Here is a 16,044-nt window from a genome sequence, read left to right as displayed (position 1 = left end):
GTGGTCAGTACAAACTTAATGGGCCGAATGGCCTCCTTCTGTACTGTAAGGATTCTATGAAAAGCAGCCAGCATAGTCAAGGACCTCACACACCCCGGACATTCTCTCTTCCACCTTCTTCCATCAGGAAAAAGATACAAAATTCTGAGGTCACATAACAACTGACTCAAGAACAGCTTCTTCCCTGCTGTTGTCAGACTTTTGAATGAACCTACCTTGTATTAAGCTGATCTTTCTCTATATCTTAGTTATGACTGTAACACTACATTCTGCACTCTCTCCTTTCCTTCTCACTTATGTACTCTATGAACGGTATGCCTTGTTTGTATAGTGCACAAGAAACAATACTTTTCACTATATATTAGCGCATGTGACAATAATAAATCAAATATTAAGTTGGTCTTTCTTCACGCTCTGTGACTGTAACACTACATTCTGCACCCTCTCCTTTCCTTCTCCCCTATGTACTCTATGAATGGTATGCTTTGTCTGTATAGCGTGCAAGAAACAATACTTTTCACTGTATCCCAATACATGTGACAACAATAAGTCAAATCAAATCCTTAGACCACATCCTGGATCAGCTGGTCTTTTCTAATGCCTTGCTATTTCCAGTTGTGTATGCAATATCTTTAATCACATGTAACAGAATGTTATCTGACCATCAGTCATATCATAGCTGCTCTAGCTTGGTCACAATGTACATCAGTGCTGCCTGTGGAATAGCACCCATTGAAGAGATCATTTGAGAGCAATAGCTTTCATTTGTTGAATAACAGTCATTCTGCAAAAGATCGGGTTACTTACCCTCAACCCAGGAGCGCCAAGGAGACCCTTCTCACCAGCCTTGCCAGCCTCACCCTAGTGAACAAGGAAGAAAATAATGCCTTTATATTCAATATTGGCAGAACCTTAGGGAAAAGAGTTTTGCTTTATCAGCTCAGGAAATCAACTGAAACTATCAGTGGGCACAGTACAATGGTGAAAGCAGAGTACAGTGTAACACAAACATAGTCTAACGGCCTACAGTATAACATGCAGAGAGCAGAGTACAGTATAACACAGACACAGTCTAATGGCCTACAGTGTAACATGCAGAGGGCAGAGTACAGTATAACACAGACACAGTCTAATGGCCTACAGTGTAACATGCAGAGAGCAGAGTACAGTATAACACAGACACAGTCTAATGGCCTACAGTGTAACACGCAGAGAGCAGAGTACAGTACATGATTTTCTCACCGTTGCACCTTTTGGACCAGGGAAACCCATGACACCAGGCTGTCCCCTAGTACCCTGTGGACCAGGTGGGCCAGGGCGGCCATCTTCACCAGGGGCACCCTGCAGACAAAACAGACAAAAGTGAGCTCTTCACATTACCTTCATACAGTTCGTTCATATTTATTTCATTTCATTTACAGTAACATATATCCTGTTAATTCATAGAAGGGAACCAGCAAAAGGGTCCTGAAGGAGGAAAACAAGTCATTCTTAGAATTTGCAGCACAGTGGTGCGCACTACTGCCTTACAGCGCTAGGGATCCAGATTCGATTCTGGCCTTGGGTCACTGTCTGTGCAGATTCTGCATGTCCTCCCCGTATCTGTGTGGGTTTCATCTGAGTGCTCCGGCCCCCTCCAAAGATGTGTAGGTTAGGTGGATTGGCCATGCTAAATTGTCCCTCAGTGTCCAAAGATGTGTCGGTTAGGTGGATTGGCCATGCTAAATTGTCCCTTAGTGTCCAAAGATGTGTAGGTTACGTGGATTGGCCATAAATATGCAAGGTTGCAGGGTTAGAGCAGAGGGGAGAATCTGGATGGCTCTCCTTCTGCAAAGAAGGGATTCTATGGTTCTTTAAGATAATTTTCTGAGTGGCTGGACACTCCTTGTGCCTGCTCACAACAGTGAAATGGTCTAATTCCTTTGCTTAGAAGAATGGGATAGTTTAATTGTTTGGTAATCATACTCTCCTGCATCAGAAGAATGGAGAGTGGAATGATCTGTATCTCAATCTTCCTTCAGTTGGGACCCATGACTGCCTCCATGGCACATCAATTGCATTCATGTCAGCAGCAGTAATGGTTAATTAAGCAGGCAATCTCAGTGCTCTGATAGACCCAAGCAAAAAGACAGATAAAAGCAGGAAACCTTTGATTTCAACTTACAGGGGCTCCGACTTTCCCTTGGGGACCAGCATCTCCAGGGCGACCAGTAAGACCCTAAACAGGGAATGCACAAACGAAAACAGTCAAAAGTCACAGATAAGAATACTCAGAACTTTCATTCACCACTAAGAGATTTCTGCTATTAACAGAATCACTAACATTGGTGGGTTGGGGGGGAGCGATTTTCCGGCTGCGCTTTCCCTGAAAGCGGAAAATCCCACTCGAGGTTAATGGACCTTTCCATGGTCCGCCCCTCGCCTGCTCTGATTCCCATGGGGCGCTAAAATTCCAGACATTGCTTCTATCTGATACTGCCACATGTGGCAAGGAGATGGCCGAGTAGTATTATCGCTAGGTATTAATCCAGAAACTCAGCTAGTGTTCTGGGGACCCGGGTTCGAATCCCACCACAGCGGATGGTGAAATTTGAATTCAGTATAAAGAAAATCTGGAATTAAAAATCTACTGATGACCATGGAACCATTGTTGGAAAAACCCATCTGGGTCACTAATGTCCTTTAGGGAAGGAAATCTATCGTCTTTACCCGGTCTGGCCAACATGTGACTCCAATGTGGTTGACTCTCAACTGCCCTCCAAGGGCAACTAGGGATGGACAATAAATGCTGGCCAGCCAGCGACGCCCATGTCGTACAAACAAATAAAACAAAATGTATTCTCAGTGTACAGTGGAACGTGAGGCTTCCCCAGTTGCCTAAGTTAATGTAAGCACACTGAATGTGCCCATATTGTCTCTGAACTGGGGTCAGCCATTAATGTTTCTCTTTATTGTAGTGCAGGGTAGAATCTTGTGGGTGCACTGGGGAGATTGGGGGGTGGTGGTTGGGATAGCCTCACCTGCTGAGCGCTGCAGGCCAGAGGCCTGTAGCTGTTGTGTACTCAGCAGGCCTTGGTGGAGATGGCTGTTGCTGGGGCCCAGGATGGAGGGCACTCCTGAGGCCCAGGTGCGTATGGCAGTTCGACAGGGAGCGGTCGGCAGCGGAAGGCAGAGGTTGTCTCTCCCTACCTCTGCCCCCAGTTACCAGCCTGAGATCAGGAACTCACATCCGACCTGGGCAAGATGACATTGCTGCACCTTTCTGAACTACAAGTTAATTTTTAACAATTTACTCTGGTCTGATGTTGGCCAGTGTGAATTCATGGGTTCTGCTCTGGCTCCTGCCATCACGGAGCGTCTTTGAATGCAGGACCCAACCTGAATCCCACAAGCCAGGACACCAACTGTGGCTGCAGTTTTGTCCCCCGAGAGTGGCGCTCGACAACATCAGTCAGTCCATTTGGGTACACACTTGCCCAACTCGGGAGTTGTTTCCAGAGCTGGAATTCAGCATCCCCCCCACCCCCCACTTCTCTTGCTATCCAATGACAAAATGCTAGAATGTCTTTTGAAGGTGGGATGATTGCAGCATCCATACAACAAGTGAAAGGATTCCTCCAGATGCTGAGTCTGGAGGTCTCACATTGCTCCTGTGGTTTGGAACAAAGGGCATTAGAGATGCCAACCAACAGCAAACCTGTCTTGACAATGAAGTGATGTTTTCTTCCAAGTAAGCCTTGGCACATGGGCATAATATTGTCTGCCATCCTGTGTCTCCTTGAGCTTGCGCTATTACAGCGAGACAATGAGGCAATGTGAAAGACATCAGAAACAGTTCATGCACACTTGTTACGTCAAATCATTGCTTACTCTTGCACCCGGCAGGCCAGGCTCACCAGGGCGGCCAGGATCACCATTAGCTCCTTTAGGACCATGAACTCCAGGAGCGCCACGCTCGCCAGGGGCACCCTGCGATAGGAACCAAAAATAAAGGATTAGCATGTTGAAATAAATCTGAAATAAAATGCATCATTCAAGTTATTTTCTCGTGTTCCTGGGCAGGGTACAAAAGGTTTGCTGTCAGATGAACAATCATTTTTTTCTTGTCTTCCCTGGCACAGTGGTTAGCACTAAGGAAAGGCGGATTACTTGAGGAAAAATTGTACTGAGCGAACTTTGCTGGAATTTTTCGAGAGGTGACAAAAAGTCGAAGAGGAAAATGCGGCGGATGCAGTGTACATGGACTTTGAAAAAGGTGTATGATATAATGCCACATGACAGACTTGTGAGCAAAGTTACGGCTCGTGGAATAAAAGGGACAATAGCGACATGGGGACGGAATCGGCTAAATAATAGGAAAGAGCGTAGTGGTTAATGGAAGGTTTAGAACACAGAACAGTACAGCACAGGAACAGGCCCTTCGGCCCACCATGTTGTGTCGAACATGACGCCAATTTAAACTAATCCCTTCTGCCTGCCTTTGCGCCATACCCCTCTATTCCTTGCATAATCACATGCTTATCTAAAAGCCCCTATCACATCAGCCTCCAACACCACCCCTGGCAGCGCATTCCCTCCATCAATACCTCTCACAATTTTATAGACATCTAATAGGACTCCGTTCAGCCACTCCAGAGAAAACAACCCTAGTTTGTCCAGCCTCTCCTTATAGCACATACCCTCGAATCCAGGCATCATCTGGGTACACATGTCATTGAAGGCAGCAGGACAGGGCGTGTTTAACAAAGCATACAGAACCCTAGGCTTTATTAACAGGGGTAGGCAGAGTACAAGAGCAAGGATGTCATGTTGAACTTGTATAAGACGCTAGTTAGACATCAGCACCAGTTCTGGGCATTGCACTTCAGGAAGGACATGCGGACATTGGAGAGAGTGTAGAAAATGATTCCTGGGATGAGGAGCTTCAGTTAAGAAGAGAGATTGAAGAAGTGAGGATTCTTTTCCTGAGAGAAAAGATTGAGAGGAGACTCGAATGCTCAAAGTGAGGGAGCTGGACAGAGTAGATAGGGAGAAACCATTCCCGCTCGTAAACGGATCGAGAGGGCACAGATTTAAAGCAATTACTCAAGGAAGCAATGGTGACATGAGGAAAATATTTGATGCAGCAAGTGGCTAAGGTCTGAAATGCATTGTTGGAGAGTGTGGCGTTGGCAGGTTCAGCTGAAGCATTCATAGGGGAACCAGACAGTTCTTTGAAAAGGAAGAATGTGCAGGACTTACGGGGAGAAGGCAGGAGAATGGCACGAGGTGAATCGCCGCTTGGTGCAGGCACGATGCGTGTCGTAACAAAAATAGAACGGCAAATTATTACCAAAATGGGAACCAGATTCAAAATGAGTCCACGTAGAGGGATCTGGGTGCCTGTGTTCATGAATCGCAGGAAGTCGGCATGCAGGCGCAGCACAGAATAAAAAAGCCAAATGGGATGTTGATATTTATTGCAAAGAGACTGGAGCATAAATGTAGAGAGATGTTGCTGCAATTGTATAGGGTGTTGGTGAGACCACATCTGTGTCCAGTTTGGGTCTCCTTATTTGAGAAAGGATGTTGGAGGCAATTCAGCGAAGGTTCACCAGATTGATTCCAGGGATGAAAGGGTTTACCTAAGAGGAGAGATTAAACAGTTTGGGCTGGAGTTTAGAAGGGTGAGAGGGGATCTGATCCTATGTTCCAAACAATTTCCTGAAGATACTTTGACTTCAGAGAAGTACCTGATCTTGGGGTCATGACCCATTGAATGTGAATTCTGAGCGCTCATGAATTAACAGATCATTTTCCTTATTGGAAAGGAAGTGTAACTCTGGTCTTGACAACGTCAATGAACTGTGTTACCTACCTTAGGACCAGCAAGACCATCCTGACCTGGGAAACCACGGTTACCAGGAGCACCCTAGCAATGAAAACAAAAGAATGAATGAGATTACAGAAGGCACAATGAAATATGAATAGAAACAAGTCCTCACAACTAAAATATAACACAGAGGGTAGGTTGTGCACGTCGAGTTTTCATTTCAGATTTTGCAACAATGCCTTTGATTTCTTCTCAATGCGATTGCCTATGCATCCTGAAATATATACTTATAGGGTCAAAGCAAAGATAGCGATCACTTAATAATGCTATGTTTACTAAGGACGAGAGCTTCAAATTTTTAAATGTCTAGATCACCAACAACCTGTCCTGGTCCCCCCCAATGCCGACACTATAGTTAAGAAAGCCCCCCAACGCCTCTACTTTCTCAGAAGACTAAGGAAATTTGACATGTCCATTACGACTCTCACCAACTTTTACAGATGCACCATTCTTCCTGGTTGTATCACAGCTTGGTATGGGCTCCTGCTCTGTCCAAGACCGCAAGAAACTACAAAAGGTCGTGAATGTAGCCCAGTCCATCACGCAAACCAGCCTCCCATCCACTGATTCCATCGACACTTCCCGCTGCATCAGCAAAGCAGCCGGCATAATCAAGGGCCCCACGCACCCCGGACGTTCTCTCATCCACTTTCTCCCATCAGGAAAAAGATGCAAAAGTCTGAGGTCACGTACCAACTGACTCAAGAACAGCTTCTTCCCTGCTGTCATCTTTTGAATGCACCTTGCATTAAGTTGATTTTTCTCTACACCCTAGCTATGGCTGTAACACAACATTCTGCACTCTCTGCTTTCCTTCTCTATGAATGGTATGCTTTGTCTGTATGGCACACAAGAAACAATGCTTTTCACTGTATCCTAATCCATGTGACAATAATAAATCAAATCATTTATTAAGCTGATCTTTCTCTGCACTGTCTGTAACTGCAACATTACATTCTGCACCCTCTCCTTTCCTTCTCCCCTATGTACTCTATGAACGGTATGCTTTCTCTGTATAGGGTGCAAGAAACAGTATTTTTCACTGTATCCCAATACATGTGACGATAATAAATCAAATATTGAGTAGACCTTTCGCTACACTCTAGCTATGACTGTAACAGTATATTCTGCGCCCTCTCCTATGTACTCTATGAACGGTATGTTTTGTGTATCGAGCGCAAGAAACAATATTTTCACTGTCTCCCAATACATGTGACAATAATAAATCAAATCAAAGGCCATCACTGAATGGTCAACATGGTATAAATATTGATTCTTTTATCTTTGATTTATAGTGGGTTGCTGGGTGTAAAACTATCGGTTCAAATATCTTGGTGCCGAGGGCATTGTGCTGGATCTTTGTCAGTCTGGGCAATGGGATTTGCTGACATGCGGTGTAAGGAATGGACGGAACTCACTCTTTCACCAGGGGGACCGTTCGGGCCAGCAGCACCAGGTTCACCACGAGGCCCTCTCTTGCCTTCTTCACCAGCCGGGCCGGGAGCGCCTTGAGGACCAGCTGGACCCTATAGGAGACATCAAGAAGAGGATGAGTCTTTCCCAGTTACTCACCAAGGCTAATTCTGATCACACTTGTTTAGAAAAAAATTAACAACAGTGCCAACTTCAAATATAATTTCAAATGTAAAAACAGAACCAAATCAGAACAAGCCAGTCCATTCCCATCTCCCACTAACCTTCCCATCATCAGACCGGAAAATATAGGAGCAGAATTAGGCCATTCGGCCTATCGAGTCTGCTCCGCCATGGCAGTTAAGTTTCTCCACCCCATTCTCCTGCCTTTTCCCCCCTAACCTTTGATCCCTTTACCAATCAAGAACCTGTCTTAAAGACACTCAGTGACCCGGCCTCCTCTGTGGCAATAAATTCAACAGCTTCCCCATCCCCTTGGCTGAAGAAATTCATCCTCATCTCATAAGTTCATTAGATGTAGGAGCGGAATCAGGCCATTCGGCCCATCGAGTCCGCTCCGCCATGGCTGAGACGCCATTTTCCTGCCTTCTCCCCATTCCCAATTAAAAATCTGTCCAACTCCTCCTTATATGTACTCACTGTCCTAACATCCACCCCATGGTTTGGGGTAGCAAATTCCACAGATTCACAACCCTTTGGGAGAAGCAGTTTCTCCTCAATTCTGTTTGAAGTTTGCTACCCCTTATCCTAAGACTATGACTTCTTGTTCTCGGTTTTCAAGCGTCTCTTTACTCTGAGGCTGTGCCCTCGGATCTTAGCCTCTCCTACTACATCTTCTCCACGTCCAGGCCTTTCAGTATTCTGTAAGTTTCAATGAGATTCCATCCCCCTCCTTCACCCTTCCAAATTCCATCGAGTAAAGACCAAGAGTTCTCCAAAGCGCCTCAAGCCTTTCATTCCCGGATCTCTTTTCCTCTACATACACTTACCTCTCCCCTAAGACTCCGACAATTTGATTATTCTTTGAATACCAAATTTCTCCAGAATACCTCCTCACATTTCTTACAGTTTGAATCAAAAGGGTTACCCATACTTGGAACGCTTAATACTTACAAATTCTCCTTTCGGGCCTGCTTCTCCCTTGAATCCTGGGACACCGGGTTCACCCTGTTGGACAAAACAAAGATCAGGATTAGATGTCAGGGATCGGGAAGCAGGAAGGGATGTTCGCAAGCTGTGGGGCAGACTTGCTGCTCCATGTCATTCTGGGCCTGCTGTTGAGGCCTGTCCAACGAAAGCTAGGATCCAGGGCTTTAGACACTGACCCTAAGTTTAAAACTATAGCACAACAGTGGATGTGAGAAACTGTCCACTTGAATTGGAAATGTCCAAGCGCTATTTTACATTCAATCCTTCCAACTTTGGATTGTGTCCGATGATGATGTTTTGGGGTCTGATGGCATTGTGGGGAAAGACTAATGCCATTGGTTGGTTGCAATTTAAGGGCAGGTAACGGACACATTTATCACACTTGTTAAATTGGTCCATGTTTCAGTCTTATTATCATGTCCAATAGAATCATAGAATCCTACAGTGCAGAAAGAGGTCATTCAGCCCATTGAGGCTGCACCAACCACAATCCCACCCAGGCCCTACTCCCATATCCCTACATATTTACCCACTAATCCCTCTAACCTATGCAATCCGGAACAGTAAGGAGCAATTTAGAATAGCCAATCAACCTTTGGACTGTGGTAGGGAACCGGAGCACCCAGAGGAAACCCAAGCAGACACGGGGAGAATGTGCAGACTCTGCACAGGCAGTGACCCAAGCTGGAAATCGAACTCAGGCCCCTGGAGCTGTGAAGCACCAGTGCTAACCACTGTGCTACCATGCTGCCCTTATAGGCCTACTGATAGCATTATAGAATCCCTACAGTGTAGGAGGTGGCCATTCTGCCCATCGAGCCTGCACCGACAACAGTCCCACCCAGGCTCTATCTCCATAGCCCCACATATTTACGCTGCCAATCCCCATGACCCTGAGGGGCATTTTACCATGGCCAATCCACCTAACCTGCACATTTTTGGACACTAAGGGGCAATTTAGCATGGCCAATCCACCTAACCCACACATCTTTGGACTGTGGGAGGAAACCAGAGCACCTGGAGGAAACCCATGCAGACACGGGGAGAATGTGCAACCTCCACACAGACAGTGACCCAAACCAGGAATTGAACCCTGGCGCTGTGAGGCAGCAGTGCTAACCACTGTGCCACCATAGCATTCCCATTGACATCACCCCACAATGGTGGAAAACCCATGGGTGCGCTGACGGCAGGACCGGAGAATGCTGCCAGCGTGAACAGCTGGGGAATTCCAGCCTTCATGTTTCATGTCCATTCAGAAAGGAGTTACGCTCTTAAAGGCTGAATATTTACACTTACCTGTTGACCTTTAGGACCGAGGGGGCCAGTCGCACCTTGTGGGCCTGGGGGACCACGTGGCCCAGGGAAACCAGGAGCACCAGCAATGCCAGGAGCGCCCTAGAAGGAGAAGATGGCAAATTAGCATCGACCAGTAGACTGGGAGCCAGTGAGAAGATCCTGGGCTCTGCCAACACGAATCTTTCGGTAAAATAGGTAATAAACAGCTTCATAGAATCTCTACAGTGCAGCAAGAGGCCATTCGGCCCATCGAGGCAGCACCAGCTCTCCGAAAGCAGCCCAACACACCCCAATGCTGTTCCTTTGCTCCGAGATAGTTTCCCCATTCCTCCCACCCCACGGGAATCGGAGCGGGCGAGGGCCGGACAACGGAGAGGTCTGTTGAGGTCTTGGAGCGAACATGGCCAGAAAAATCCCACCCGAAGCAGATCACATGGGATGGTATTGTGTAAAAATCTCACTGAAGAGCCCAGTGTGTAGGCCATTTGCAGAGAGTAAATGGGAAAGAAACTCAAGTCAAAGTTTGGGTTTAATAGTCTGTAGAAGTATAGGACAATTGGGCTTCTCTACACCAGAGGACAGTAGCTTCTCAATTGTTGAGAATATCCAGCAGAGAGGTTGATAGGTTATCCAGTTCTAAGGAAATTAAGGGATGTGGGGATTGTGTGGAATGGTACAGTTGAGATCAGTTCTGATCATGTGTGCAGTAGCAGACTCAAGTCGCTGACTCCTGCTCCAATTTCTTATGTTCTTCTGGTTATTCCTTGAAGGAAACGCGTCTGCATCCAGCAAGTCCTTCTTTAAAGGGACAGGATTTTTCGGAGTTTCCATCCCAGCCAAGGAAGGCATCCCTGCTAATGCTGGCTGCTCCGCAGCTGCCCAATGGTTAGAGGGACGTTCGTTGGCTATGGGTGAGACTTTTGCCCCCATTCGGGGAGGAAGTCCCACCGCCAAAAGTTGCGGCAGCCACTGGAAGGCCCAGCAGCGCCAGGTTCAACAGTGGCCGCTCCCGGAACGGCAGCCAGTTCCCAGAGAAGAGGAGCTGAGACAGGGGGCAGATTGAAGGTGGATCAGAATTCTACACCTTGCCCGCGGCCGAGATCCGCCGCTGCGGTGAATGGGGATTTGCCCAAGTGCCACATTGTCGCTGGCAGTGGCAACGGACCCGTATGGTGTATCGGCCAGACCTGGCTGACAGGCCCAGAGGGGGAAGCGAGGGATTAGGAACAAAGGAGCAGAAGTTGGCAAATTCAGCTCTTCGAGCCTGCCCCGCCATCCAATCCGATCATGGCTGAGCTCTCCCTGCTCCCAAATCCATCTCCCCATCTGTTCCCCATATCCCTTTATCCCATTTTAAAATTAGAAATATATCTATCTGTCTCTTGAAACCATTCAATGATTCACCGCGCTATGGGGCAGTGAGTTCCAGCGGGTTTGGGAGGGACCGGGGAGGAGTTAAAGGAAGGTACGACTTGGGTGGAGGGAATGGGCAGGGGGAAATGGGGAGTGCCTCTGATAGGCACAGGAAGCCTCCCCAAAAGGAGATACCCTGTACCACCTCCAATGCCAGCCTTCCCAGCGAAAGATGCCACGCTACCCGCTCCACTGAGGTCTCTCCCAACACCATTGCGGCGGAGATGGGATGAAGCATTCAACTGGCCATTAAGTGGCAACTTAAGTGCCTCAACAGGCTTAAGAGGAGGCAGGCCACCCAAACCCTCCACTCTCCTGCTGGCAATGGAAGACAGGTCACGGGCAGGCAGTAAGTTACAGGGAAGCCAGGCAGCTTACGAACCCTGTGTTTAGACTCACCAGCAGGAAACTGTAACAGCATACCCTGGCATTCCCTTTACACAGGCAAGCACTCATCCTCGGCCATTTTTACTCTTGATATCTCACTGTCCAACTGCATTGGCCTCATGTTGTATCTAAGACCACACTGAAAGGGGAGGTGGGAGGGTGGGGAGTGGGGTGGAATGTTCCCATTCTGCCTGCCACGAGAATCGGAGACGGCAAGGGGCGAATCCCACCCGTGGACCCCGGGTGGGATTTTCCGATTTCGGGGCGAGCGCTGCCGGAACATCGCGCCCTGGGCGTTATTGACCCGATTGTTCAAAGATCAATATTTGGTTTGCCGGACAAGCTATTGTCAATTGTAAGAGCACGTTCCCCATCATCAGTTTATTTATTTGTGTCACAAGTAGGCTTACATTAACACTGCAATGAAGTTACTGTGGAAAATCCCCTAGTCGCCACACTCCTGTTCGGGGACGAGGGAGAATTTAGCACGGCCAATCCACCCAACACGTCTTTCGGACTGTGGGAAGAAACCAGAGCACCCGGAGGAAACCCATGCAGACATGGGGAGAATGTGCAGACTCCACACAGACAGTGACCAAGGCTGGATTGAAACTGGGTCCCAGGGGCAGTGAGTTCCAGCGGGTTTGGGAGAGACCAGGGAGGAGTTTAAGGACCTTGGGTGGAGGGAGTGGGTGGTGGGGGGAGTGGGGGAGTTGTCTAATGCCAGTCAATCCCTGCTAAAGACCATTTCAGTCTCCCTCTACACCATTGAGTCACAGCTCTAGAATTCCCTACACTTTTTGAAAAATGAAGTTAGGATTAAACAGTTCCCAGTTCAAACTTATTTTGACATTTAGGAATTTCAATCGATCATATACTCTTAATCATCAAGAAGCTCAGAAGTAAGCAACACTCACAGCAGAACCTTTAGCTCCAGGAATTCCATCAGTACCAGGGTTACCCTGAAAGGAGAGACAGAGAGAGGACACATTATTGTAACGCAGCAACATCAAAACCCAAAATGGGCTTCCATTCGAAAATAAAAGGTTAAAATGATACAGGAGCCGGAATTTTACTGGCTCGGAGAACAGCACTCTCCATCAGCCTCGAGCAGGATCGTACAAACCTCGGGTGGACGTGCCGGTAAAATTCCCACCTTATAAATGACATTGAAGATTCACGGTTTCGATTCCACCGTTTCTCATGTCTAGTTTCCAATATTTTGAGTCAGCAATCTACAAATTGAATTGGACGTAAATTCTGAACAAATTCGCTCAGCAAGTTAAACTAGTCATAGAGGTTTACAGCATGGAAACAGGCCCTTCGGCCCAACTTGTCCATGCTGCCCATTACAACTGGACCTTTGGGTTTGAGTCGGGAAATATCTAACAACTTGGTGTGAGCTGTGACTATCCACCACAGTCAAATAGCCTGAGGACAGTCAACAAACAAAGATTGCCCACTTGTTATTCGATCTGTGATTGCGCAATGGCCGATAGCGCTCTTCGCGCAGACAGCGAGAATTCCAAAGCGCATGGACGATGGATTCAGGAACTTACCGGAGCTCCAGCAGGGCCTGGGGATCCAGGGCTTCCGGACTCTCCTCTTGATCCCTGAGCGCCCTCGGGGCCACGAGCACCAGTTGGACCAGCTTCTCCCTGTGTGGAGTGAAGAGGGAACAGACATCAGGACAATGTGCAGATAGGCGTGCCACTCTCTACCACCATCCAAAGATACGTCAAGGGATTCAAGAGAGAGATAGATAAATATTTGATCAAAAAAAGAGGTTTATTTAGTATCATGAACTTTTGCAGCATTGCTCCTTCATCAGGTGAGTGATGTTGTATCTTGAGGAGCAGCACTCCAAAAGTTCGTGATATCAAATAAACCTGTTGGACTTTAACCTGGTGTTGAGAGACTTCTTACTGTGCCCACTCCAGTCCAACACCGGCATCTCCACAAAAAGGGACATCACTGAAGCAGATGGGCTTTTCCGACAATGGTTTCATGGTCATCAGTAGATTCTTAATTCAAATTTCACCATCTGTCATGGTGGGATTTGAACCTGGATCCCCAGAACATTAGCTGAGTTTCCAGATTAATATTCTAGTGATAATTGCTAGATTATCTCCACTATTGAAAATAAAGCTTCCCTAATGTAAAAGGGAAAGTCTTGGGTTATGGGTAAGTTGCAAATATCTGTACCCAATGAGTGACAGTGCCACCTATTAAGGTTCAATGATTCATCAGCAGAGTCATTGAAGTCGTATAAATTAAATCACATTCATTTACAACACCCTCAAGAACTCCTCACCAGCTAAGTCTTTCATTTCCCCTAACCAATGTGCCAAACATACTGAGTGGCACAAGGTGCAGAATGCTACTGGAGATGGGGAGGGTTAATCTCTCAATAAATAATCTCAATGGCACATTATGATTAAGGGGCACGGCCAGTAGAATGGACAAATGTCATATCCATCATCGTAATCTGTACCAATTCACCTGAGTATGGGTCATAAATGTATCGGTAAAGGTCTTTAGCTATATCATTTGGAATGACTTGTATCCATGCACTAGTTGTGCCTCATAGTCTATAAAGGCCGACATACCATTTGCTTTCTTTACTGTCTGTTGTACCTGCACGCAATCTTTCTGTGACTGATGCACAAGGACCAAGGTCTTGTTGAGTACCCACCTCTCAACTTACTCCCATTCAAATAATAATCTGTCTTCCGATTATTGCTACCAAAGTGGATAACCTCACATTTATCCACATTATACTGCACCTGCCATGCAGATGCCCCACACTCAGCCTGTCCAAATCACACTGAAGCATCTCTGCATCCTCCTCACCCTCCCACCCAACTTTGTATCATCTGCAAATTTGGAGATAACACTATGGGTGAATTCCCTCACTGAGGGTGCAGGAGATATATATGTATACGTAAGGGTGCAGGTCCCAGAATTTAGACACCTTTTAACCTAAGTGCACAATCCACAGAGTTTGTATAGTATTCCAATGAAATTGATACACAGGGAAATAATAGAATATGGGGAAATTGGTGATGTATTTAAGAATGACCTTAAGGAACAGGGAAGGATGATGAAGTCTAACAAATGTCCATCTTTTTCAGAAATCATTTTCACTGACCCTGTTTTACAAACAGATAGGTAGTAAAATTCCAGCCAATCATGCGGCATTTTGTATAAAACCTTTTGGAAGATCACACAGACCATATTCCTTCATCAGCCTCCTCTGTTACTCCATCAGAAAGTTCCCTAAACATGACCTTGTTTTGAACTAATCTGCACTGTCATTCCTCAATTAATCCACACTCTTGCAAGTGACTCCTCGAAAAGGTTCCCCATCACTTGAGATTAAACTGACTGGCCTGTGGTTCCTGGGCATGTCCTTGCACCCAATGCGGGTAACAATTGCAATCCTCCTGCCCTACACTACATCCAGGGCTGATGGGAAGACTAGAGCCTGCATCTCTGCAATACAACTTCCCCAAATATCTTTGGATCATGGAAGCACAGAATCCCTGCAGTGCACAATGAGGCCATTTGGCCCATCAAGTTTGCAATGACCACAATCCCTATCCCTTAACCCCAAGTATTTACCCTGCTAGTTCCCCTGACACTAAGGGGCAATTTAGCATGGCCAATCCATCTAACCTGCACATCTTTGGACATTAAGGGGCAACTTAACATGGTTAAGAAGGTGGATCACCCACCACCTTCTCAAGGGACAATTAGGGATGGGCAAGATGGTCAGCCAGCAATGCCCACATCCATTGAATGAATATCAAAATGAAATAAAGGTCGAATAAGTGTGAGATCAAGTGGTGAGAATTGCACCAATTGTACTCCAGATGGCACTTTCGAATCATAGAATCCCTACATTGCAGAAGGAGGCCATTCTAATCTGCACTGACCACAATCCCACCCAGGCCCTATCCCTGTAATTCCACATATTTAATCACGGAATCCTATAGTGCAGAAGGAGACCATTTGGCCCATCGAGTCTACACTGACCACAATCCCACCCAGGCCCTATCCCCGTAACCCATAGCTAGTTCCCCAGACACTTGGCTCAATTTAGCATGGCCAATCCACCTAACCTGCACATCTCTGGAGTGTGGAAGGAAACCGGAGGAACCCCACGCAGACACAGGGGGAACGGACAGTGACCCGAGCCGGGAATTGAACCCCAGGTCCCTGGTGCTGTGAGGCAGCAGTGCTAACCACCGTGCCGCCCTTACACAGCAGCAAGATGCATCTGTCAAATTTTAGTTTGGAAGAACACAAACACTTGCATCAAGTCTGAAGAGAGCAGCAGTTCAAGACAGTTCCAGAACCCTTAGTTATAGTTAAACAGGACCATTGGACTAAATCTGCTGGAGTAACACGAGGGGACTGAATTGAAGTGAAGAATAATGTTCAGATTGAGCCTGATTTATTGGGAAAACACTCTTCCCTACTGCATT

The 16,044-nt window shown here is 46.7% G+C and overlaps 1 protein-coding gene across 2 annotated transcripts in view; it reads right to left on the bottom strand.

Moving 5' to 3' along the window:
• LOC145362011 (uncharacterized) overlaps positions 1–16,044 on the bottom strand; it is a 90,367-nt gene that overhangs the window by 42,628 nt on the left and 31,695 nt on the right. For both annotated transcript variants that reach the window (XM_080218035.1, XM_080218036.1), the window contains 10 exons: positions 13,114–13,212; positions 12,472–12,516; positions 9,755–9,853; positions 8,420–8,473; positions 7,291–7,398; positions 5,858–5,911; positions 3,871–3,969; positions 2,165–2,218; positions 1,243–1,341; positions 808–861 (listed from right to left, as the gene is read on the bottom strand). In XM_080218035.1, the coding sequence (XP_080074161.1) occupies positions 808–861; positions 1,243–1,341; positions 2,165–2,218; positions 3,871–3,969; positions 5,858–5,911; positions 7,291–7,398; positions 8,420–8,473; positions 9,755–9,853; positions 12,472–12,516; positions 13,114–13,212 (765 nt within the window). The remainder of the gene's footprint in view (positions 1–807; positions 862–1,242; positions 1,342–2,164; positions 2,219–3,870; positions 3,970–5,857; positions 5,912–7,290; positions 7,399–8,419; positions 8,474–9,754; positions 9,854–12,471; positions 12,517–13,113; positions 13,213–16,044) is intronic.

The sequence above is a fragment of the Carcharhinus amblyrhynchos genome, chromosome X (assembly GCF_965287045.1).
Source record: "Carcharhinus amblyrhynchos chromosome X, sCarAmb.v2.hapA, whole genome shotgun sequence".
Taxonomy (NCBI): domain Eukaryota; kingdom Metazoa; phylum Chordata; class Chondrichthyes; order Carcharhiniformes; family Carcharhinidae; genus Carcharhinus; species Carcharhinus amblyrhynchos.
This window is presented reverse-complemented; position numbering and strand designations above follow the sequence as displayed.